The 26,516-nt window shown below is 32.5% G+C and overlaps 1 protein-coding gene across 2 annotated transcripts in view; it reads left to right on the top strand.

Annotated features, from left to right (window-relative positions):
- The window catches only part of PTPN12 (protein tyrosine phosphatase non-receptor type 12), an 83,866-nt gene that overhangs the window by 52,342 nt on the left and 5,008 nt on the right, over positions 1-26,516 (top strand). For both annotated transcript variants that reach the window (XM_031938686.1, XM_031938687.1), the window contains exons 6-14: positions 3,526-3,597; positions 4,834-4,893; positions 7,970-8,112; positions 12,917-12,983; positions 15,412-15,489; positions 15,595-15,693; positions 20,233-20,318; positions 21,206-22,173; positions 25,962-26,039. In XM_031938686.1, the coding sequence (XP_031794546.1) occupies positions 3,526-3,597; positions 4,834-4,893; positions 7,970-8,112; positions 12,917-12,983; positions 15,412-15,489; positions 15,595-15,693; positions 20,233-20,318; positions 21,206-22,173; positions 25,962-26,039 (1,651 nt within the window). The remainder of the gene's footprint in view (positions 1-3,525; positions 3,598-4,833; positions 4,894-7,969; positions 8,113-12,916; positions 12,984-15,411; positions 15,490-15,594; positions 15,694-20,232; positions 20,319-21,205; positions 22,174-25,961; positions 26,040-26,516) is intronic.

Below are 26,516 nucleotides of genomic sequence, written 5' to 3'. Positions count from 1 at the left end.
GAAGTGAAGGTACTAAATTACAAATCACTCTGTTAAGAGGCTTACTGGGAGGGACTGGTATGTTTGGCTTTATCAAGGAATCTCATGTCAGGAAAATTAGAGGGAAAGGTTTTGGCAGTGGATAAATCACCTAGCAGTTGCACCTGTGCAGCGTAGTCATGTCCTGTATATATATAATTCTTTCTGTCCTCTGACACAGCCATCGCTTCAAGCTTAGACCTTTGACTGGTCTCTCTGCTTCAAGCATCTATTCCAGGCCTTCTTCCCCCTTGCTATCAAATTGATCTTTCTATAACATATGCTCCTGCTCCTAATCAGGCCACTTGACCTGACTCATACTTTGTAGTTGACTCCAGTGACTCCATATTATCTTTAGAATCAATTATAAAACCCTGTATTTGACTTTTAAAGCTCTATCCAACCTGGCTCTTTCCAGGTTTTCCAGTTTTCTCACAACTCACTTTCTCCAGCTCTTTTGTGGTCCACTAATATTGGTCTTCTTGATGTTCCTTGGACACAGAACATTCTATTTCCTGGCTATACATTTTTACTGATTCATTTCCTCTGAATTCTCTGACTTCCTGTAGAGCATAGCTAAAATGCCACCTTTTTTAAGAAGCCATGTCTGATCTCCCTAAATGCTAGTGTCTTGCATCTGAATCTCCTGTTTGTTATCTCACCAATTAAACTGTAATTTTTTTGATAGCAGGGATCGATTTTTTTTTGTTTGTTTTTTTGTTTTGTTTTTTGCCATTCTTTCTATCTCTGTGCTTAGCACCACGCCTGGCATATAGTTGACACTTAATTCTTGTTTATGTGACTTTTCCTTCAGATTTTCTACTGCCATTTGCCCATTTGAGCAATTTTATTAGCATTGAATCCAAAGGAAAGGGCATAAGAAAACAGACTGTTCTGTTTTTGCTCAGGTTCATAGTGGTTCTTTTTAAAATGTATGGTCACTGAAGAGTTTAAAAATGTGACCAGAAATGTACCATTTCTCCTTTTATTGCTTTTTAAAATGAAACTCCCACTTTCAGTGATATGACACTAGGAATTCTGTGCCCTCTGAGATGATTCTAGTCTGGCTCATATTTCTAAGAGCACATATATCAATTTTTATTTAATTTTTTATAACTTACATATATGTTATATATATATAAATAAAACTTAGTTTTTTTTATAACTTTATATATATAACTTGCTTTAATTTTTATAACTGAATTAATTTACAAATCCTTCTATTTAAAATGAATTTTTTAAAAATATTAAGTGCTCATTGGGTTTTAAGCCATGATGGTAAGACCTGGGAATAAAAATACATAAAATGGGTTCTCCATGCTCTTAATTAAGCATACATTCTATTGGCTAAGCAAGGCCCTAATACTATTGATTTTCTTCATATTGCATTGTTGAATCATTGATCTTGTGACTCACCAGAGCTACAAAACTTTTTCAAAAGAACTCTTGCGTAGCTGTACCTTCCCCATTTTGTATTTTGTGAAATTTTTGACTCCCAAGTATAAATCTTTACATTTGTCTCTAGTTAAGTTCGTCTTAATTTGCAACAACATTCTAAATGTGTCAATCTTTTTAGATCCTGACTGTGTTTTCAGCATGTTATCTATTTCTATCAACTTTGTATCCATAGATTTGATAAACATTATGGTCTGCTTCTTCTAAGGTATAAACATGTGTTTAACTTACAGTTGTTCAAGAGAATGCAATCAAGGATAGGTCCACAAGACTGAATTAGAGACTTTCATGTTACTATTAACCCATTAGTTTTGATTAATGCTGTACTCTAGCTCATTTCTTTATGTCTTATCCATTAAGATAGCATGATTTTAGTTGATCTAAATTTCAGTACAGCATTTGACAGTGTCTGTAGCATACCTTCCTCTGCTAGTCTACTAAACCTCTTGTCTTCAAAAAAACAAAGCAAAAAACAAATGTGGCTTGCCTGATAGGAAGTAATTCTTGGATGCCATGCTAAGTTTTTGCGATTGCCATTTCATTATTTAGATACTTATTAATCATCTCTTTTTTAATGTCCTAGAATTTTTCAGGATTCAATTAAACTGGGCTTGAACCAAATTCTCCTGTTATTCATTACTCCTTGATATGTTTTTTTTAAAATCAGAATAGTGGAGAGAACTATAAATAACTAGACAAAGGGAATAAGCATATTTTTAGCTCCTGTTAAGTGGCAGGCACTATGCTAACTCAGTAGTAGATGTTGATTTAGCCTAAGGAAGTAACATTATAATGAACAATCTTTAATTCTGCGTTGGTGAGGATTTCCCTTCCTTTCTTCCTCCCTCTCTCCTTTCCTTCCTTCCTGCCTACTTTCTTGATCTTCCTTCTTTCTTCTCTTCCTCCCCTCCCATCCCATTCTCTTCCTTTCTTCCTTTTTTTGTTGGGTTGTTTGGCTTATTTTTTGGAGGAAATAAAGGTTGAAGGACTTGGCTAGGATCACACAGCTAGTGAGTGTCTCAGGCCACGTTTGAACTTGAATCTTCCTGACACTAGGCCTTGTACTCTCTTTCAAATGTATTACCTATCTGTCCCTAGGGACTAAAAAGTTTATGAAATGTGTTTTGAATATCAGATGGATTCTGTAAAATTAGAAGTAGAAAATATTTAGGATTGAGGGCAGGAGGGGAAAGAGTTTTCTTCTACACACCTCTATCCCTTCGTAGTCCCTTTATTCCTTTTTGGTTTTCCAGATTTCTTTAGAAAAGAAAATCATTGTCTCACAAGACTGAGGAATATATTTTGGGAGATTAGAGAATATGGCATTTTTTTTTTTTTTGAGGAGTATTATGAATAGAGTATTAGAATTAGGATAATTTGTTGTATAGCTTACTTTTTTCTGCCTATGTCAAGGGGAACACAATTTGCATCAGTTTGTCCTTTGTTCTCCAAGAGGACCATGACATCAGGGAAGGGACACCATGACATGCAAGTAAATTGGATTTGAGTGAGGGAGGCTAAGTGAGGTCACCTGCCTCACTTTCCCCTGCAGAGCCATCTGGATCCAGGGGCCAGATGCAGATCAGGATTAGGAGATGGGCCTGGACAAGTCTAAGTCTGTTCTTATCTATATAAATAAGGACAATACTTAAGCTATCTATTTTAGAGAACTATTGGAAGGAAACGTCTTCACAAGCCTTACATAAAAATGATTTTATCTTGGAAGTCTTGATTAAAGATAAAATAGGAAAAGCATGAGTGCTGTCACCTGATCTGCTTTGAGTTAATGAATTGAAACTCTTAACTAATAACTCTGTCCTAGCAGATATATAATAGAATAGGACCAGCTGTGTCCAGCTCTTGGGATCATGTAGATAATAGCATTAGTCATATTGAAATATTTGAATGAGGACTAAAAGCTGAGTAAAAAGTTGGAAATTGGTGGTGTTTTTATTTTTATGAGTAGTAAGCGGGCTGTTAAGAGAACTTAGATGTTTAAGAAAAGCTATACTTATAAGTAACTTAATTTGAATAATTTTCTTTGGCCAACAGAAAAAATGTGAACGTTACTGGCCTTTGTATGGAGAAGATTCTCTTACATTTGCACCATTTCAAATTTCTTGTGTAAGTATCTACATTACAATAACTCTTCTTACTCTTTAAGGCTGGGTTTTGTGATTTCACTAGTGTATAGGGAATTTTTGGTGAGAAGATGTCTTCCACTAATGAACTTTAGCATATATTCTACAATTTATAATCTTGAAGAATTGTCCAGGAACATCGAGGAGTTTAAGTGATTTTGCCCAGAATCTTACAACCAGTATGTTAAAGCAGTCGAACTTGAATCTCTATATTCCTGACCCTCAAGCCTGCTCTGAAGAATGGAACAGCAGTCTTTAGTTATAAAACCAGTGTTGTAAATTATTCAGCACATGTACTCCTCATGGTATTACGAGTCTTTTTAACTTGCCTCAGCTTCTGTCATATTGCTTTAATAGGTGCTTGGTGTGAAATACAGTTTTAAATACTAATATAAACAGCTTTTTTTTTTTTTTTTTTACATATAGGATCCTAGAGTTTAAAACTTTATGGGGATTTTTAGGGGTCATTTAGTCCAACCTCCTAATTTTACAGATGAGGATATAAGTGATTCTCTCTCTCTTTCTCTTCCCCTTCATCCCCCCCAGGTTTCACAGGTAATAAGTTGCATTTTAGTGGTAAATAAACTCCTCCTGTAATGATAAAAACATATTTTTATGTAGTGTTTTTAAAATCAAAAAACATTTGGAATTCCTTTTCTGATGAACACTTTCATGATACTGAATTGATGTATGAACCTTATTAACTGAAAACAAGGCATCATAGCATTATTTAGTCTACCACATGGAAAGAATTAAGTGTATCAGTATATAGAAATGAAAGGGAAATGGATGCTGATTATACAAAGTCCTAGAAAATTGTGCATTGTGGATATTTAATTGAAGGAAGGTTTATCTTATTAACTGAAATTTAGAGATTTCTTTTCTCATCCGTTTGTACTGCCCTAGAGATGTTATGGGATCCTTATAAATTTTGGGGTGATTGTAGAACAAATGGCATACTTGGCAAAAAATGTTGGGGCTAGATTTTTCTTACTTTGCTTGATGTTGATGGTAATTGCTCTTTTAGACCCTGAAAACCTTGTCCATAGATAGATTTCTAATAAAATTACACAATTATTCTAAGTAGTCTCTATTAGTTTGATCTAAATTTCAAATTGTCAAGTAGTGTCCTCTCCTTTCCTTTCCCCATCTTCCTTTTCTTTTACGTCTGCTATAGTTCAGTGGTTATGGTACCTCACAGTTGTTTCTTTTCATTTAGGAAGCTGAACAAGCTAGGACAGACTACTATATTAGAACATTGTTACTTGAATTTCAAAACGTAAGTACTTTAAGCTTAGAGTTCTACCTTCAGGATGTGATTCAGAGGGGTAGTGTGTGTGTGTGTGTGTATCTGTATGTATCTTACAAATATTTTTAGATGATTTACGAACTTTATATAGTTATGTAAAAAGTGAAAAAATCAGGGACTAAAAATTTGACTTTCTTTAATTCAGTACTCGGACTTTAACTATTTCTGGTTGAATCTGTATATATTGTTTTCAGAAATGCAGCATCATTTACTTTAAAGGTCAACAGTTATTTCTTAGTATATGCCAAGTATACTTAATATAGCAACACTCAGTATATGCCACGCAGTGTACTCTTTGTTGGGAATTATAAGCAAGTAAAGTTCTTGAGCTTAGCTTTTCTTGATGGAAGACAGTATATAAAAGGAAATTTCACACATAAAAAAGGTACCCATGTGAGGACATGGTTTAAAAAAAGAATTCCTGAGAAGAATGAATGATTGAGTGAATTGAATGGAGCTGGGCTAGGGTTTTTCATTAAATGGAGGTTCAGGGAAAAACTATTTAGTCAGAACAAAGGGCTCCAGGGTCAAAGTGGTCTGATTGGGTCATGGTAGAGAAAGGAGTTAAGAGTAGAGACCTGAGAGCAATGTTCATCATTTTCTACATAAAATAAAAACATCTTTCCCCCCCCTCCCCCTCCATTTTGAGAAATGGTTGACATATTTTTTTTTTCTTCATCTAAAAATATTAGGGCCAGCTATTCTTTATTTACAAAATGCACTGACTTTCAAGTCTATAATATTTTCTTGACCACTCAAGTAGCAGAATTTATTTTTAAATTAGTATGTGAAATTTTTAGTAATTGAAAAGTTTTTGATTAATTTGTTTCCAGTAATTGTAGGTACTTCAAATTATCTCTTGTATATAGTAGTTGAGATTGGTGATTGTCATTACTTTTAGCATTGATACTACAGCTGAAAGATACTGATCTTTTAAATGGGGAGGGGGGAAGCACTTGAAACGCAGTTATTTAATTGGAGTTTTGTGCCAAATTCAGCAATTCACCCAAGTGTCATTACTATCATATTACCATTCTTTAAAAAAAAAAAATTTTTAGGGTGATGTTTTGCTGCTGCTTTGTGTAGAAATTATTTTATACGTTAATGTTTGAGGGCTTATTTGTAGATTTCATTGTGAAGTTTTAGATTCAAATTCCTTAAATATATCTAATTTTAATTTGAGTCAACATATGTTAATTGAAATATGTGATATGCTAGTCAACTGAATTTAAATTTCCTGATTAATAATAATTATTTCATTTAATCAGAGAACTTTTAGTAACTGAATACAAACATTTGAAAAACTGGCATTAAAGTTTAAATTAGTTTTTGTTTTTTTTTTTAACATTAGTTTAGAAGCTGAGGTGGAAGGAAGGTTGAATGCTAATCGTTAAGATTCAGCATTAAGTTATAATTTAGAATTGTAACCTCTTTCTCACTTTTCCTGGAGATTTTATATTCTGGATCTTACCTCATCTTAAATTGGTTTCTAATTTAACTTATTTATAAGTACATATAAGATCAGTAGTAATAAAACCATATATGTATATTATAATAGTGACAGTAATAGCTAGCATTTGCAGAGTAGCTATACATGCCAGGCACTGTGCTTAACCACCTTAAAAGTGCCTTATTTGATCCTAACAACTCTGGAAGGTACATGAAATTGTATTTTCATTTTAATGAGGGAATGAGGGAACTGAGGAAGTCAGAGGTTAAGTGCCTTGCCCAGAATAGCCTAGCTATTCAAGTATCTGAGACTGGATTTGAAATTAGATCTTCTTGATTATTAAAATGTAACAGATTTATAATATACTGTATATTTTCTTCAAATAATTACCTCCTGTCTTTCTCCCCATTGATCCTAGTATTCTCATATCATCATTAAACTGTTCTCCCATAATAGCTCCTTATTTGAAAGCTGAGGGACCAGGAAATCTCTCCTAAGTCAGAAAAAAAAAAGAGAGAAAAAAATGCATCAGTATTATTGTTATTCCCACTTAATCTTATCTGTAAATTTAAAGTATTTTCATGTACTTTTTATTTCTAATTTTTCAATATGACTATGCTTTTTTTTGTTTTAATTGGGGGTCAGGATAAAATCATATGTAAAGCTTTATAAAGTTTATAAAGCACATCTATAGCTATATCTGTGTGTGTGTGTGTGTGTGTGTGTGTGTGTGTGTGTGTGTGTAAAATCTGATTTAATCTGATCAAACAAGTGAAATAGGTACTAATATCTTTATTTTACAGATGATTATATTAAGGCTACAGGAGATTTATTTACTATCCAAGGCCCTTAAATTAATAAAGATGCAGGCTTCTTCCTGAAACCTTCTTGATTCCAAATCTAATATTCTCTTCACTTTATTTATTAGCTTTCTTATTCCTAATACCTTCCCCATCTGAAACAACTATTATTACCAAATCAAAGATTAGAAATGGATTTCTGTAAGGCTCCATGTTGCTGTCCCTAGTGTGAGACCCACCCACACCCTTTTTAGACAAGAGAATCTCGGAAATGTGGATTCTTACTCTGATTCTGCTACTAACTGATTCTGCTACTAACTGGCTCTCAACTCAGTCTTTTCACCTAGCCTCTCTGGGCTTCTGTTATCTAAATGTAAAATAAAAATTTTGAATTTAACTCCAAAAGGCTCTCACATTCTGGGCAACTATTATTTATTGCAGTGTAAACGATTCTTAAGCCATTCTTTTTCCCCTTTCCTAAAGTAGAGCTTGGGAGTACAATATAAAGAAGGGAATATTTTATACTTTATTTCAGATTGTTTTTTACACAAAAAGTTTTTATGAAAATCTAAACTTTTGTAGATTAAAACCATTTCTTCCTTTTAATCCTTATAGCATCTACCACAGTTGTAGGAACATATTAATTTATCAATAAATAGTGCCTTTTAAAAACAATAGCTAGTAAGCAGTGCAAATGTCTTAGAAATATGGAAAGTCCCTAACATCTGAAAATGTTATATAGTATAAAATTTCAAAGAGGATTTTCATAGTTGTTGAATTTCTTAATTTCTTCAAGGAATCTCGTAGACTGTATCAGTTTCATTATGTGAACTGGCCAGATCATGATGTTCCTTCATCATTTGATTCTATTCTGGACATGATCAGTCTTATGAGGGAATACCAAGAACATGAAGATGTGCCTATTTGTATACACTGCAGGTACAAAATAGTTTTCAAATATATTGTTGTAATTTTTTTTTGTGCTTGAAGTTTAAAGTTGTAGTTATTTCTGATATTTGAATATGGTAAACCTTAATTTTTTGCTGGTATTGAGTGGCAATATTTTAGGCATGATAATTATTTGTATTAACTCGCATGTTTTTGTGATGTTTTTTCACAGAAATGTTCAGTGAATTAAAGGAAATTTTTTTTTCTGCAAAACGTTAACATGAAAACAGCTTGAAACATGGCATCAATTGTATTAATAAATGTTTAGTATAAATGTTAAAAAGTTGGGGGGGAGGGCACTAATAGTTGTAGATTAAACTTGTAAGACTAAACTTCCTGTTATCCTTGAGAAAACAGAAATCTCTTTTGAGTTGAATTAATAGAGGCACCAATAGCCAGCCACACTTAAGAAAACTATTTTGTCATCAGTGTGTTAAGATAACTAGAGAGGAAGCAGGAAACAAATGAAGAGGTTATTACAATAAATTAGGCAAGTAGGGAAAATTTTAAAAACTTGAACAAAACCAGCAATTGGGTGAATGAAAAGAAGGGTCAAATGCTGGAAATGTGAATAAAGACAAGATTTGGCAAGGATATTGTGTATATAGTTTGGGGAAAATGAAGGATTAGATTAGAATTATAATAATAACTTGGGAGATTAGAAGGATGGTGGTGACTCTTAAGAGAAGGAATTGAGTTTGGAAGTAAATATAATGAGTTTAATTTTGAACATGTGTTTAAAATAGCTCTTGGGACCTTCATTTTGCAAATGTCTTAAGGGAAAGTTAGTGATTATGGGACTTAATTCAGGTCAGAGATTTTTTTTGGATTGAATATATAGTACTGAATATATAAATTCTTTATAGTCAAAACCCCTGTGAATTGATGAAGTTACTAAAAGGGGGAAAAAGAGGAAAGTTAAATTCCAGGCTGAACTTTAGGGAACACCCACAGCCAGGATTGTGATTTGGATGAAGAGTCAACAAAGACTATCAGATAGAAGGAGGTGAATCAGAAGAGAATAGCAACATGGAAACCCATAAAAGAGAGAGTATTCAGGAGAAGAGTATGTAGTAAGCAATATATGGTGTTAGAGAGAAAGGTGAGGACTGAGAAAAGATCATTGCATTTGACAGTTGAGATCCTGATAAGTTTGGATAGAGCCTTTTCAGTTGATCAAGGTTGAAAGCCAGATTAATTGAGTGATTGAGAGAGGAGAGGAAGTAGAGGCAGAGAGTATATCCAGTTTTTTCAAAGAATTTAACTAAAAGGGAGGATAATTGCTTTAGAAGATGGTAGTCTTTAATGAAGATTTTCGAGATGCGTAGACTGTTTTTAGGCAGTTGGGGAATAATCATTTGATAAGAAAGAGTATAGAGGAGGCAATAGTTGAGTTAAGTCTGTTGCAGAACAGGTGGTATGATATTCATTTATCAGCCTTGCCAAGGAGAAGAGCTGTGTCTTGTCAGACCGGAGGAAAAGAAGAGAGGATGAGAGATGCTGTTGAAGGGATTTGAGATAAAGAGAATAGGAGAAAAAGGAACTCACTTTTAATAGCCTCAGTTTAAAAAATAAATCAAGAGTCAAGGTCCTCTCTTGTGAAATAGGGGCCTTTGGAGTGGAGAAGGTTTGAAATACCTGTGGGGAAGGAGAGGTGAAACCAATATCAGGTAGGAATAGTAGAATTACCTTGTTGCAATAGGGACACATTTGAGGTTAAATCACATGAATTTTCGGTGTGTTTTACTCATGACATTTCTTCTAGCTTTGCTTTGCTTAGTAGCAAAGTAGGAGTAGAAGCAGTAAGATGGTGGGAATAGTCCACTAAAGTCAAAGTCAGAACAGGGTTATTGACTAAAGTACTGAGGATTAGCAGATTTAAGGATAATTGGTGAAGTTTGGTGAAGCTTGCAATGTTGTTATGGTCAGGTAGAGAAGTTATCAATTTTTTAATTATAGGATAGTGGCATCCTTGTACCCATTAATCACGTCTATTAAATGAAAATCCCCTTATGTAATTGGTATGGAATAAAGAAGTAGGGCATGGGATTTTTGGAATTTGAGGAATTGGGAGGTTAGAAAGTTTGGGGGAACATCTCCTTGGTTATTATCTTAGTAGAAGAACACAAGTTGGGGAGATGGAGAAGATGGTGTGCTGAACTCCTTTAGAAAAAAGAAAAAAATTACTTATTTGAAAGTTATTATTCTATAGCTGTTATAATTTTGGATGAAAAATTTTGATTGAGTGGATTTCAAAGGAGTAAAAGGTTACTGTTACATATTGCAACATTGCCCCTTTCCCATTGTTTCCCATCCATTTTTGCTTGTTATTAAACAAATATGTAGGCAAAAAAAATTTGTACTACCTGAAGCACACCTTCCTGATGTTGATAGATAAATTTGTTTATATAGTATTGCTTCATCATCCCTTCTCCCTGGTTTCTGTCCTTTTCTAGCTACTGTTCAGCTATTCCTAATTTCCCAAGAACTATTTTAGGACCATCTTCTATATCCTTATGTTGTTTCTGGATAGTTTAATTTACTGATGGATCAGATTTTTCTTTTTCCTGATTCTCTTGTCAGAATCATCTTTCATATTTTTGTCTATAATCTCTTCTGAATTCATCTTCTCCTTTCTCTTTTCATTAGATAAGGCCCTCATTATTATCTCCATGCACTCTTTAATATTTTAACTGTTTATTGCAGCTTTCTTTTGTGCTACTGCTGTTAGGTTAATCTTTCTTTAATCCAAATATGAAGTTATTTCTTTGTTGAAAAATACTTCATTGGCTCTCTTTTACCTATTTAAAAATCAGTTTCTGTCCATCTTGGAGTCTGTGATGATGAAATTGTTGAGGTTTATTTTTGTTTCTATAGTTGAGAAGTTATATATATTTTCCTCCCTAAAGGAAAAATTTAATTAGAATAAAAAACAAAACCAAGTGAATTTAATAGTAAAATCTTGGAATGAGTATGATCATGTGAAACTATTGATCTAAAAAATGGGAATTATTTTCATTAAGGTTACTTAAAGAGTCAGTATATTTTAATTTTAATTACTCAAATATAGTTCAAAAGTAATACCCAGGTAATTAGTTACAGGGTAAAAGCAGAACCATATAGGAATATACAAATCATGACTACAAAAATGTGAATAGAAGAAAACATGAAAATTTTTTTCTAATTCAGCAGTGGATATACTTATAATGCCCAACCTTGGCCATCTGGAAAAAAGATAGGAAAGTAACTTTTCTCTTTTTTTCAGAGGTGAGGAATTATGGGTATGCCAGTATTGCATATACTGTCAAAATTCATTTGGTGTTGCTCAACTGCTTTACTTTTTAATTTCTTTATTAAAAGGAATGGGATCACTTGGTAGCAGGAGTGAGAAGAAGCATTTATTTGGACATTAGGAATAGCATAAAAAAATGTAAATTAAAATAAGAGGATGAGATAGAAGGCTTTTGAAATCTAGCTGTATGGTCTTTGATCGTGTGACATTGATTGTGACATAGTGTTACAGTATACTTAAATTTTTCATCTCTACAAAACTTCTGTATGGGTAGGCATCGCAGAAAGATAAAGGAAGGGGCAAACTTTCGCAACAGATTTCTATCGAAGACTAGATCTTCATAGCTACACAGTTGACTTAAACATTTAAAGGAATGTATTAAGATAATATTACTTTAAATGGCCCTTTTAACAAAAATTTCTCCTTATATTAACTGTCAGATTATTTGAAATAATAGCATCCGTAACCATGTATCTTATTATAGAACAAAACAGAAAATAAGCTTCTTTTAAAGTGTTCATTGACATACAGAGTGGTCTTAAATCTAATGAAAAGAATTGTTTGTATAGAGAAGTCCTAAAATTACTTTTGTTTCAGGATGACCTAAGATCACATCAAGCCTTTCAGTTTTTTTTTTTGCAACAAGGTCTACTATCTCAAGAAAACAATTCTTATAGGAAAAATCAAATAGATGAAGAATTACATAATATGTCTAATAATTATGTCTAGTAACAGTGAGATATAGACAGCCTTTTGAATTACACAAATCTTGGACAAGACACTGAAGATTAATGATGAACTGAGGCTAGTGATGACTAGGAGAAAGTATATTGGATTGCATTTGGGGAATTGTGTGGTGCTATAGGGATCTCAAATTGCTCACTCACAACCACCAGTCTTCTCCTATTGATGCTATAATGAATCATAAATCATTTCACTTTTCAGTGAATCAGAATTTTTGGTGATCACAGGGCAAGGCAGTGGAAAGAAATGATTAGAAGATGTTAGTGTTGAAAATTGGAAGATTGAAATGTGTTCTTGGAAAAGTAATTTAAATTTTGTGAGATCCAAAGATAAATGTGGGCCTCCCATAGCAGATGTTAGTATACTGAGAATATTAAAATATATATGTGAATGCTTTTAGCCTATCGACTAGACCCTTAATTATTTAAAAATACATATATATGTGTGTGTGTGTATAATATATATTATATATATATATGAGAGAGAGAGAGAGAGAATCATAATAGTTACCTTCATTATTAGAGGGCACAGCTACTTCACTGAGACTATTGGGCTTAAACTGAATTCAGTACAGTATTTGTATGGTTAATAAAATGGCATTACTAGGATAAAATGTTTAATGTGAATACTGTATTTGATTTAAATGTACTTTAAATAATTTAGCAATTTTAATTTTCTGAGTGAAAATAGCTGTTACATTGCTATGTTAACTTTTAAATAAGTTATCAAATAGTATTTTAAAAAATTTTGTATCCATAGTGCAGGTTGTGGACGAACAGGAGCCATTTGTGCCATAGATTATACATGGAATTTGCTAAAAGCTGGGGTAAGGATTAAAAATTTTAATCAAATATTATGGCTTGCTTTTTTTGGGCAGGATGCTTTTCTTATTCACAATTTGGAGTGAGAAAATAACTTATATTTCTGTGGTTCAGTATTGGTATACAATATACACAAATAACTACTATCTGGATATATAAGCAGTTATGAATGATATACATACTGATAATAATCATTTAGAGTGTAGGGTTTGGAGAATAATCAAGATGCCACTTATTTGACTCGAGTAAGTGGATACACTTAAAATATCTCTTGACTAAAAAAGTTTTTTTCTTATTAAGCTAATATAAGTTTTAAATTTTTAATTACATGCTTATGTAAGACAGCTTTGTTGCAGGCCAAACTTTTTTTAATTAAAAAAAAAATATGAAGGGTAATCCCTTGTATAGCTTTTTTTTTTAATGTCATGATATGGTGATTTAAAAGGGGGGGCAGGATATAGAATTCAGCATTGAGGCTTACCATTTTGTTTTAAATATAAGCACAAGTTGAGAATGCCTTGAGCCAAAGGCAAAAGAAAGAAGGGGAAGAGAGGGAGACCCTATTCCTTCTGTGAACTGTTTAGCCTGTTTTTATTCCCTAATTTAATAGGAAAACAACAAAGGGAGATAGGAAAAGGAAATAAGAATAAGCCTCTTCCCTTTATTATTATCAAACTAGAAACAGTCCTGTCTTGTAGAATCTAGTTTCTTTCTACGCTCTTTTCCTCAATCTGTTTTCCTCTATTCTCATTCAGATTTAGCTAATTTAGAAAGCTGCCTGTATATTCAGACAAATCAAAATAAAACAAACGTGTTTATTCAAAAAATTGTTGCAAGTTAGTCTTATAGTTACTGTATTATACTAGGAAATAAAAAGAAACATTTGATGTAGCTACATGTGATGTAGCTCTTTTGTTAAATTTAATAGCTTTTTATTTTCAAAATACATGCCAAGATAGTACTCCACATCCACCCCTGCAAAACCCCATGTTCCATATCTCTCTTCCTCCCTTAGACATTCAATACATGTGCAATTCTTCCAAACATAACTCCACATTCACCATGTTGCACAAGAAAAATTAAAAGGGAAAAAAAGGAAAAGGGGGGGGGAGGAAGCAAGCAAACAGCAAAAAAGGTGAAAATATTATGTTTAGCCTCTTTGTAGGTGCAGATGACTCTCTTTATCACAATTGGAACTGGCCTAAATCACCTCACTCTCACTGTTGAAAAGAGCCATAGCCATCGAAATTGATGCATAATTTTCTTGATTGCTAATCTTGTTGTTGCTGTGTACAATGTTCTCTTGGTTCTGCTCACTTCACTTAGCATCAGTTTATGTAATTTTCTTCAGGCCTTTTTGAAATCATGCTGCTTATCATTTCTTATCAAATAATAATATTCCATGACATTCATACACCATAAAAATCCAGACATTCTCCAACTTATGGGCGTCCACTCAGTTTCCCATTCCTTGCCACTAAAAAAAAGGAAGGACTGCTACATACATTTTTGCCCATGTGAGTTCTTTCCCCTCTTTTTTGATTTCTTTGAGATACAGACCCAGTAATGGCACTGGTGGGTCAAAGGGTATTCACAGTTTGATACCCTTTGAGCATAGTTCCAAATCTCCAGAATTATTGGATCAGTTCACAACTCCACCAACATTTATCATTATCTTTTCCTGTCATCTTAGCTAATCTGAGAGGTGTCTAGTGATACCTCAGAATTGTCTTAATTTGCATTTTTTAAATCAATAGTGATTTAGAACATTTTTTGGGGGGGAACATGGTAATCCTTTTTAAAAGATTGTATTTAAATAAAAGTACAAAGTGTGTTAACTCATTTTTTATCTCTGTTTGTTACAGTTGGGTTTATATTCATAATCAAACCAAAAATCTAGTTATGTCTAATACATGAAAATTGATTTCAATAAATTCCTTGTGGAAAAAATATTTTCCAAAAAGAAAATTTAAATCAAATAAAAATTCTCCTTTTGTTTTAAAAGTTTTAACAATATGTTGACATAACTGTGATATAATTTTTTCAAATGTCTTAAGTAATGTTTTTCTCATAGTTAATTTTTGCTAAAAATACTTAATTGCTATTAAGTATTTGCTAAGGATCTGCTATTTTATATACGTCCCTTCTTTTCCATGTCAAGGAAATGAGAAGCTAGAAAGTAAAAGACACTATCCATGGTGTTCCTAGGTTAGAATTTTACCTACAAGAAGGACAGGAAATAGCAAGAGGAGAATTTTGGAGACTTCTTGGTATGATTAGGAAAAAGAAGGAAATTCCTATGGCTGCTTGCTAAGGGGAATGAATGATTACTAATGGGTGAAAGACATGGATAAATGAGGCATAAGACACAAACTGTATTTCGTTTTATTACAGTTATTTCTTAGAATTCATGCAATAAATTATTTGTTCTAGAAAATACCTGAGGAGTTTAATGTATTCAACTTAATACAGGAGATGAGAACACAAAGGCATTCTGCAGTACAAACAAAGGTATATTTTTGTTCCTTTGCAACTCTGTTATTATATTAGTAAGAATTCCATGGTTATTTTAAAATAATGTATTTTGTTTATTATTCTTTTATTGGTCTACAATAGGAACAATATGAACTTGTTCATCGAGCTATAGCCCAGTTGTTTGAAAAGCAACTTCAAAAATATGAAAAATACACAGACTGGAAAATTTCTGATGTAGTGGTAAGTTATTGGGTCTTAACTTTCCAGTAAACTTATTTCTTACTAATACAAACCAGGTATTTCAGCTTTCAATTATCCATTTAAGTATGAACTTTTAAGAATTCTCTTATTCACAGCACTATTTCTTAAATATGGTGGTAGCAGCTTAATGCTTGTTGGCTGTGGCTTTTCTGTGATCAGTATTCAGGGAATGAAAGTTATCAAAACCAAATGGAAGTTGGAAATGAAGGGTTTTGCCCTTAAAATCATGTAATACATGATAGTACCAAATATAATTTTTAGATTGCCAGTGGCATTCCTTTCTCTTGATTCTGATACTGAATTTTTAATCTTATTTCTCCTATTCTTTGTGTGTTGCTTTGCATTAATTTCCCTTCTACTTCCTGATCGGAAATTGTCTTTGTTTAGTCATTTTGAATCGTCAACATTAAGTTTAATTATTAAGTTAATGAAAAAGAAATAAGATGTATTTTTGACATCTATATTAACATAGCAGAAAGTTTGGGTTCAAGTCAAAATTTTTTTTTAAAGATATCTGGGACTTAAGTTAATACTAAAAATTATTTCTATTCATAAAAGACCTTACAGAAGTAACCATTTACTCTGTTCTTTTCCTTTTCCATTAGAATCCCATTGTGAAGTCTGTGTGTGTATCTGATTGTGTCTCTGTGCGTGTCACCCATTCTCCTCGTTTGAATTTCCCATGTCTCATTGCTTCTGCTAAGTAACAGGATTACATGTTTAAAGTAGGAAATGCCTGTGAGCCAGCACTAAACAATTATTGTGATCTGATGATCCAGCTAGTAGTTTTGAAAAAGAAAATGGAGTTTTAAATTAAGTTCCTCCTTTTTTTTTTTTTTTTTTTTTTTTGGTGATATACCAATTTGTTTATTAACTGTTATGAATGAGGAAATAAAACTTAGAGAAGAGGTAATTTCTCTAAGGTCACTGAGCTAATTATAATAGAATTAGGGTTTAAAAAAAAAAAAACTCTCTCAGTTGCCAAATTGGGATCTCATACCACCACAATCATTGTATTTGAGAATAGAATTGGAATACTTACGGGTAATTGTAAAGCTTAGGAAAGTAAAATTCTAGAATTTAGGAATTTGTTGAATCTTGTCAAATATGTCCTAATGTAACAAACCCTGAAAATGAAGTTTTAGAATAAATTCCTATTGGTAGACTATCTGTCACTTTCTCTCTTCAGGTAGTATAGAAAATAGAAATTCTGGTCTTTTGGATTTCAGATAAACAAAGATTTTTCAATGTATTGGTCATTTTTGTAATTTTTCTTCTCCCCCTTTTTTGTAAAAATAAAATATTTTAAACATGCTTTTCTTAGTTTCAAATTTCTCTTCAATGCTTCCCTTCTCAGTGGATGAGGGAAGTATAAGATACTAGTTATACATGTGAAATCATGCAAAACATTTAAAAATACTATTTATTATATGGCTGTCCCTAATGGTATTAACATAAATCACTAAAAAAAAAATTGTCTTTTTAAAATTAAAGCTTTTTGTTTTCAAAACATATTCATGGATAAGTTTTCAACATTAACTCTTGCAAATCCTTGTGTTATAATCCCCCCTCCCCCTTTCCCCACTTTCTCCCTCAGATGGCAAGTAATCCAATATATGTTAAACATGGTAAAAAAAAAAAATGTTAAATCCAATATATGCATACATATTTATACAATTATTTTGCTGCACAAGAAAAATCAAAAAGGAAAAAATGAGGAAGAAAATAAAATGCAAGCAAACTGCAACAAATAGAATGGAAATGCTATGTTGTGATCCCCACAGTTCCTATAGCCCTCTCTCTGGGTGTAGATCTCTTCATCACAAGATCATTGGAACTGGCCTGAATCATCTCATTGTCGAAAAGAGCCACATCCATCAGAATTGATTATCGTATAATCTTATTGCTAGAAATTTATTTAAAAAACAAAACAGGAAGAGGCATAGATACCAGACCTATGATTTCATGGGTATAGGGGATTCTGCAGAGAAGAATTATTTTTTTTATGAATGCACATCAGCACCTTCTCTGAAAACAATTTTTATTTCAAGATGAAGAGATGTGAATTGTCTTAATAGCTCCAAGGCCAACTCTATCCCCTAGGCCAAAGGTTCTTAAACTGTGAGTCATAAAGTGGAGGTCATGAAATTATTTGATTTATATCATCTAATTATTGAGGTTATCCTTGATGAAAAGGAGTAGACTTTCCCTTAGAGAAGGTAACATTTTCACAGTCAGATATTGGAGGCAAGATCCTGCCAGATGTAATGAAATGAAATATAAATTCTTAAATTGGGGTTTTAAATTAAGTAAAAAGGCAGAGGAGGCATTTTCAGAAAGCAATTTATTTTAAAAAGATCAATTTGTTAACAGTTTTGGGTCACATTGTGAGACATGAGGCATATTATAGTCCTCTTGGACTTAGCCCTTGTCAAACAATATGTATAATAATGTATTTAGCTGTGGATGCCACATTCTTGAAATGTACTATGATAAGTTGGGCATTGTCCAAAGAAAGGAAGCAAGGATGGTAAAGCTGAGTTTATTCCATGTTAATATTTGAAGAAGAAACAAGTGATAACTATCTTTAAGCATTTTGCAGATTTGCCCCATGGATAAACATAAAAAAAGGAAAAATGTAAATTTTTGTTCATAACTGTTGAATATCAAAAACAGCAAATCCATAACATTTTAACCTAATAGTCAATTTCAGAGTCCTTAGTGGGCTTCTTTGATAAATTGGAGATAGCATTGGCGGGGAAAAGATGGGAAAAGGGAATAATTATATTAGTTATGTATTACTGTAGATCATACTGGATGTTACAAAAGTTTGAATGTCTTCAGGAACTAATTTTCAAGATATTTGGAAGGGAAGACAACACAGATATAAAAAAAAAAAATCTTCAGATGCTGTTACCCCGAAAGGGCAACACAAAAGAAACCAAGATCAAAAAACAAAAAAGACAATTTATATGACAAATTTTATATGTATATATATGTGGAGAGCAAGGATAGTTCTTCACAAGCAGTATTCCATGGTAGACCAAGTTTTTTATTTTATTTGCCTGAGATAGAAAACACTCAATCCCATTTTGGTGATAGTTGAATTGATGAAATAAAATGGAATATTACTTGACTCTCCAGGTATCTGTTTCTCTCCCTTATATGCTGAAAATTATCCAAGACTTAAAAGATAAAACAGAAGGACCAGCAAATTATAGAGTAGTTGCCTTCCCTTAAATTGTAGCAAACCAAAAACCTTAGAAAATAAATATTTTCTGGACAAAGACAATTGAATTAGGAAGACAAAAGGCCATACCTAATCCTACATATGTTAAAACTTTTGAAGAATGTTGGAAAACAAAGTTAAAACATGAGTTCTCTCGAGTGTCCCTTCCTTTTAACATCCTACAGTATAAACAGGCTTACCAACTTGGGATTTAGGGTCTTTCTTGGAACTTTGCTTCCCTCCCTCTCACACAAATCTACTAAGTCTATCCAGTGGACAGATAGGAAGTGGTGCACATTAGCTACTAGCCACAAATGACAGGGAAGGAAATGGATGGAGCAGAAAATGCTATGGTCTACACTCAGAGCCAAAAGCTAGAAAGAGAAAGAGCATTGAGCTTGAGGGAAAGGGAAATGGAAAACCAGCCCAAGTTGTCTTCTCTCCATAGAGAAAAGGAACCTGGCAAGCTCACTGCTGGGAATGTGATTGGTTTTTGTGTTACCATAAGCATCCAGGTCCTCTTTTTGAGTTATAAGTTGCCACACGTTTTCTATTAACTAATATATAAATTCATATATGTTTATTCCTATTGACTTTAATCTATTAAAAGAAGAAAGACACAGTAGTGTTGGCAATTTATTCTTCCCACAAATGGTGATGGGCACATCACACTCCCTTTCTGCCACCCCTACCATTTGGAATAAATTCACTGTTATTTCTATTAAATTGTTTTAAGCAAAAGTAATGTTTAAAAGCAAAAGCAAAAATGTTTTCAAAAAAGGTGAAATATTTTATATGGTAGTTGTACATGGAAATAACCATTAATTTTGTTCTTTGAATTGCTCCTCCCCATACTGAGAAGTCAGGTTAGCCCCATTTGAAAAAAATTGCCTAACAGAAATATGTCTGTTAATAAATAGTAGTGAGTTTTGGAGAAAGTGTACAAGAGAACCTTTTCTTTTTCAGGGTTTGTTTTTGATGATCTTGATTCACTGATTTGACAGTACTAGTGTTAAAAGGGTTTTTCAAGAACAGACCTTTGCCTTGTTAAATCATTTAAGATTTTCTTGAACTTAAATATACGTTTTGGTGCTGTAACTAAGAGTACTGGAGTTTTCAGGTATTTACCATTCTAAATGTAATTGGACCTCAGGGTTTTACTAAAACCACTTTTTTTTTTTTTTTTTTTAAATCTGGGATGACTGACTTGTTTGTATTGCCAGGGGCACCCAATAAGATTGAAAATAAATTAGAAAATAATTTTGTTTTCTTTTTTTTTCCTTTGCCAGGATGAAATTAGCACAGAAAAGATTGTCAGCTCTATGAACCTTGAAAAATCAGATTCTCCACCTCCAAAACCTCCACGTACCCGCAGGTACATATCACTGTATTTTCCTTTTTGATCTGGAGGAATTCTTTCTCATGATAGCATATAGAGTTAATAAAGTCGTTGCATATTTTAACCACAAAATAGGAATACTTTCTTAGGGTTCTTTTTGTTAGTCTATAGTCTCTGATAGACTTCTTAATTTTAAACACAGACCATTGAGAAAATGTTTTATAAAAATAATAGAAAATAAAAATAAAATTTAAGTACAAGAAAGTTTTTCATCAGGAAAGGCTTCACAGACACTTGAGATAAATTGTAAAAGAGGAGCAGAATTCTATAAGGAAGAAGGAGGAATTTGAGGGACTAAGAGGATGGCATTGTCCCCTAGAGTAAAAGAAAATGTAGGAAGGGGAAAGTATTTAGGGGGAATTTAGACCACAGAAGCAAGGGGAGGCCCAGAGTATGGCAAGGACCATAGGAGGGCAGCTGAGGTGATGCCAGGGTCAAGTGAAGATATTAGAATGACAAGAGAGTGGGGAAAGGGAGAGAAGAAGGGCAAGAGGAAAGAAAGGAGAGGGTAGAAAGGGACAGAATATGAGAGCGAGCTAGTACTAGTGGTTAGAATATGTATTGGAAAGAGCACTGAGTAATCTTGAAGTCAGATGATTTAAGCTTTAAATTTCAGTTATGATACTTAGTAGCTTTCTGGCTTAACAGGTTTCTTTTCTGGAAAAAGGAATAAACAATACATATAATACCATTTTAATCAGATTAGTTATTAGAATCAGATGAGATATAATGGCCATGAAAAAGTACATTATGAATTCAAAGTGCTATTATGCAAATATGTTACTATTGTTAAGCAAATTATATCATTACAAATTTCACTCACTCATACTGAAAGAATTTAATGTCATCCACTTTTTTCTCAGTTGCCTTGTTGAAGGGGATGCTAAAGAAGAAATATTACAGCCTCCAGAACCTCACCCTGTACCACCCATCTTGACACCTTCTCCTCCTTCAGCCTATCCAACAGTTACCACAGTATGGCAAGACAATGACAGATATCATCCAAAGCCCGTGTTGCATATAGTTTCATCAGAACAGCAGTCAACAGACCTCAATAAAAATTATAATAAATCAACAGAACTTCCAGGAAAGAATGAATCAATAGTTGAACATATGGAGAAGAAACTGGAACGAAATTTGAGTTTTGAAATTAAAAAGGTTCCCTTACAGGAGGGACCAAAAAGTTTTGATGGAAATTCTCTCTCGAATAGAGGACATGCAATCAAGATTAAATCTGTTTCACCTTGTACAACTGAAAAACTCTCAAAGTCACAGGAGCCAAGTTCAGGGGATTCAATTGAAGATGTTTCTCAAAACTCTTGTGTGGACTGTGATATATCACCATCTAGCAAAGTCTCAGTAACTACACAAGAAAGAATGCAGAGAAGTTTTGATACACCTCCAAGACCAGATTGTTTGCCTCTTAAAGAGAAAGGACATGCTATATGGCCATTACATGGTCCTGAAAATGCATTGCCTATTCCTGATGAGTCTGAGAGCAAACCCTCAGATAACCAATGTCAGGCTACTAAAACTATTTCTCTAACACCAAGCCCCACGTTACAAGTAGAAGCCAACAGTCTTGTGGATAGTAATGCACCTTTAGTTAGAGCACCCCTCAGTTTTACTAACCCTCTTCATTCTGATGATTCTGACAGTGATGAAGGGAACTGTGATGGAGCCATACCTAAGAATGTGACTAATATTTCGACAGCAAGTGCTACAGTTTCTGCTGCCACTAGCACTGAAAACATTTCTACTAGAAAAGTATTACCAATGTCCATTGCTAGACATGATGTACCTGTTACAATATGTTCAGGGCCTGAAAAAGGTAGGTTTTATTCAGCTTCGCCCAATAGATCTCAAAATATGATTGGCCTGTGAGTTTTTAAAATGTTTTTTTCTTCTAAATTTCATAACCTAAATGATAAGGTATTTTTAGCCTATAGGTTTTAAAATAATTGAAAATGAATTTTGTTGTCATAACTTAAGTCACAAATAATTGTAGATAACAAAGTTATCAAATTTTATGTATCATAGCCTGCAATGTAGGGAGGGACATTGTAATTCAAAATGTTGTTGAAATTCATTGGAATAATTTGAGCCACTATCACTATTATTTCTAACGAATATCCATTAAATAACCTTTTTATTTAATAAGATGAATAACTTTCTTCTTTGACTGTAAACAACTTCATCAAATCAACTTAAAATTAAAACCAATTTTGAATTAAAAACTAAACAAAATTTTATCAAGTCAACTTAGAATTAAAGCATTTTCAGTGTCTCTGAAATTTGTAGTTAAACTGAAGGATGGACACATTTATCTGGACATAGGCACAGAGATTGCTAGTTGTTACAACCACATATAATCTGAAGGGTAATGATATAGACCACATTGGAACAAAACAATCATAGATTAGAACAGAGCTTTATAAATAAGACTGTTTCTCTGAAATGAAATTTTATTTAAGAAAATGGTAATCCAATAAAATACCAATTTGTAGCTTAAGAACTAAAGTTCTTTGTAAGCTAAATTAGGGGAGAAATGAAGCCTACATTTTTGGTGGACTAATACAGTTATATTTCCATGTGCATGTGCACACATACATAATACATGTATGTGTACGTGATATACATGTGCGTGTGCGCACACACATACACATATATATATATTAGATTATGCCTATGTTTAATACTTCTACAAGTTAATGATTTTTTTTTTTTTTTTTTGGTGACTTACCACCATGATTAAAATATTTGAAGAAAAGTATTAATTTTTAATTTTTAAAATGTCCCCTTTTGTTGTAGTAAATGGTAATAGAAGTAATTATTTACTTTCAGGCAACAAAAAAGAATGTAAACACAAGTAATGTATTGGTGTTTATCAGTAACTAAGCAGTGCTACACATATATGAAAAATATGAATGTCATAAAATGCATCTGTTTGCAAGTACTATATAAGGGATATTCCCCCCCTTTTTTAAGGTACACAATAATTGTGCGTATACATATATATTTGTATATGTATGTTTGTATACATGTTTGAAAAACTGGAAAAGAAAAGCATATATTGTTTAAATTTAAAATATTTAATGCGTACGTACATATATACATAATAATTTAAATGGTGCCTTTTTTTTCAAACATTTTATCTTCTCTATAATTGTGGATGGTATTCTATAGGTTGAGAGATTTGGGCACAGTGATGTTGGTCCAAGTTCTGTGAGAATTACTGTTGTGTCTTTTTAGGTAAAATTTTTTGTTTTGTTGGAATTCTTATGTTATGTAAATTTTTTATTGTCTGTAGAAAGCAGTTAATGATAGTTACCATGCTATTAACTTACTATTTCATATTTTAAATGTTCTCTTCTCATTTATTAGAATTTGAAAAAATAATTACCAAATTGACTACATAGTATGTTTATGTAAAAGCTAGATATGTCATATGTTTTATACTTGAGGAAATATTTTACTCATAATTTTGCCCCTGTTGGGGGGGAGGGGTTGGTTTGAGGAGGGAAATGCCTGAATTGTTGTTAGCCACAATATCATTTAAGGAATGGTTTGCCTTTGAAAAGTTCTTATTTTAAAGGGATGCATGAAATTACATGTTGTTTCTTAAGCCTTGTCCTTTTTTGACCAGTTTACTTTCTAATGTTATTGTTATAACATTGTTATTTTCATATTAACTAGACGAAAAGGGACTATTAAATAAGCTTGACATTACCAAAGCTTTTATCTGGAACATACTTTTGGGTTCAAAAAATCTTTTTATTGCCTTGGCCTTGCATAAGTCAAGTCACATTCAATGTTCATGGCTTCTGAAGGAAAATAGAGTTCTGAGTGTACATAGAACATTGGTTATGGATTGTTAGGGAGTCCTGAGTTCACTTGTTAGCTATTTGACCATGGGCATATCATCTACTTTGGCTCCCATAAGTTTGCTCATCTACAAGATGGGGTAATAATAGCAAACTCTCAGGGTTGTTGTGAGGGATAAGATCTTTTGCAGATCTTACATAGGTACAATCTTAAATATAAATATTTTTATCATTACTTTTTAGCCATCTTTTGACAGTGGCAGTTCTTAAAGGATCCTTTTTTGAGGAGACTTGTCTAATCAGTAGTATTAGAAATTCAGGTGTTTTGCTTTTTTTAAAAATTAAAATCATTGAATGATTTCAATGCTATTTGTCTTTGGAAAATATTTTTTACTAATTTTTATTTTTTATTTAATTTAGAATAGTGACTTTTAATCAGATTTTCCCAAAGTTATATTCTAGTGGACAATATAGTGAATATTATTTGAAAATATCTATGGGGATTGTACAAACTGTTAACTGACAAATCTTAATCCTAAGAGAATGTTGATAAAGAATTTTAACTTAAAAATTTTGGGGTTATTTTAACAGCAAAAGTTGTCAAAAGAGTAAGTTTCTAGGAAGCTAGTTTACAAACTATATATGCAATGTAACTGATGGCAAGTTGGTCTTTTTTGGCTAGAACACATTCTACTAAGATAAAGATCTTGGGTTGATGGTTATATAGCCAGAGGCTATCCCCTCTAATCTGGGTTATGTTCCAAATATTACAAAAGCAGTCAGGATCTTAGAATCAAAAGCAAGAAGAAACATCAAAAACCATTTATTCCAGTTCCCCTTAGGTACAGTGGAACTGAACGTGAGAGAAGTTAGTGACCCACTCAAGGAACATTAAGTGACAGGATTTGGACCTACATCTTTTGACTCCCATCTGGTCTTCCTCCAGAATATGTGTAGATGGCTCAAGTATAAACCAGAACTATCAAAAACACAATCCACAATACTTTCTATTAGGGCTGGGACCCTACTAAAATGTAATTAGTAAATATTAAAGAAAATAAACACATTTAAACATAATGTTAATTTATGTGTTTTTCGAAGTTAATTAGGGATCCTTAATGTATCATTCTACTTGAGTCTGATACCACTAGTGTACACTGTATAGGAAAATTGTGGCTGATCTAAGGCAAAATAACTGTGAAATAAGAAAAACTTAAGGGTCTTTCAGCTTCTCATTTTAATTCACCTTGTCCTTTCTTCTGCTTTTTATTTCCTTTTATCTCTTGAGGTTTTTGGCTTCTCTGGTCACATTCATAGAAAAAGTTATGGGTAATATTTACTCTTTTTGATAAATTTTGTTACCTCACAGATATTCTTAAATCAAAGTATGAATTATAAAGTTATAAGAGAAACATTTCTTAGTATTCCCTGAAAGCCCAGCAAATAGGTTACCTATTTTCCTACTAAGGAAAATCCTGAGGGCCAATCCTAATCAGTACAAAGTAGACTAGTTCAGGGTTCATTTCTTGAGCATTAGAGAAAATGTGTGGGAGAACTGTCTTGTTAAAAATACATTCTTACATGCAGTTCATATTTTCATTTTAGTGTTTGATTTCCTCAGAATGGATAGTAGAAAGATGTTAAGGAATAAAAATCGGTTATACTATTTTTGCTATTTTGCATTTTCTTTGAGAAATTATTAACTATGTTGCCATTCTTGAAATGAATATAAGAATGCTTTCATTCTGTTTAAATGACATTTAATTTAATTCTTAATCATGTGTATTTAATTTAGATGTTGATGTTAGCGAAGATTCGCCTCCCCCACTACCTGAAAGAACTCCTGAATCTTTTGTATTAGCAAGTGATCATAGTGAGTTTTTTTTATATTGTTTTGTACTGTTACATTTTTTAGTCTTTGATAAAATATTTCACTTCATATATAGCAATTTTCTCAGTGCATTATGTAAACTGATTAAGAACTAGAATCTAAAAGCATTTTGTACAACATAGTTAAGAATAAAACTTTTTAATTGATATTGCAAATATTAGACTAAAATTTTGACAAATTGGTCTTTTTCATTTATAAAACCATTCAAGTTTTTTCCTGTGTTATACTTGATTGATGACTTTATATCTAACTAAATTAAGCTTTTCACTTTGAGATCTGCAATAACTGTTTACAGATATGTAAGTTACTTTTTGGAGATAAATATTCTTAAAGATATTAGGAATTTCAGAACTGGCATGCTACACTTAATGACATTTCTATTGTGTTCTCATAACAAACTTATTTTATAAAGATAAAGAAACATTGAATTACAATGGAATTCCAGGATCCTTTAAACTA

This window comes from Sarcophilus harrisii, chromosome 5 (assembly GCF_902635505.1).
Source record: "Sarcophilus harrisii chromosome 5, mSarHar1.11, whole genome shotgun sequence".
NCBI classification, from domain to species: domain Eukaryota; kingdom Metazoa; phylum Chordata; class Mammalia; order Dasyuromorphia; family Dasyuridae; genus Sarcophilus; species Sarcophilus harrisii.
This window is presented reverse-complemented; position numbering and strand designations above follow the sequence as displayed.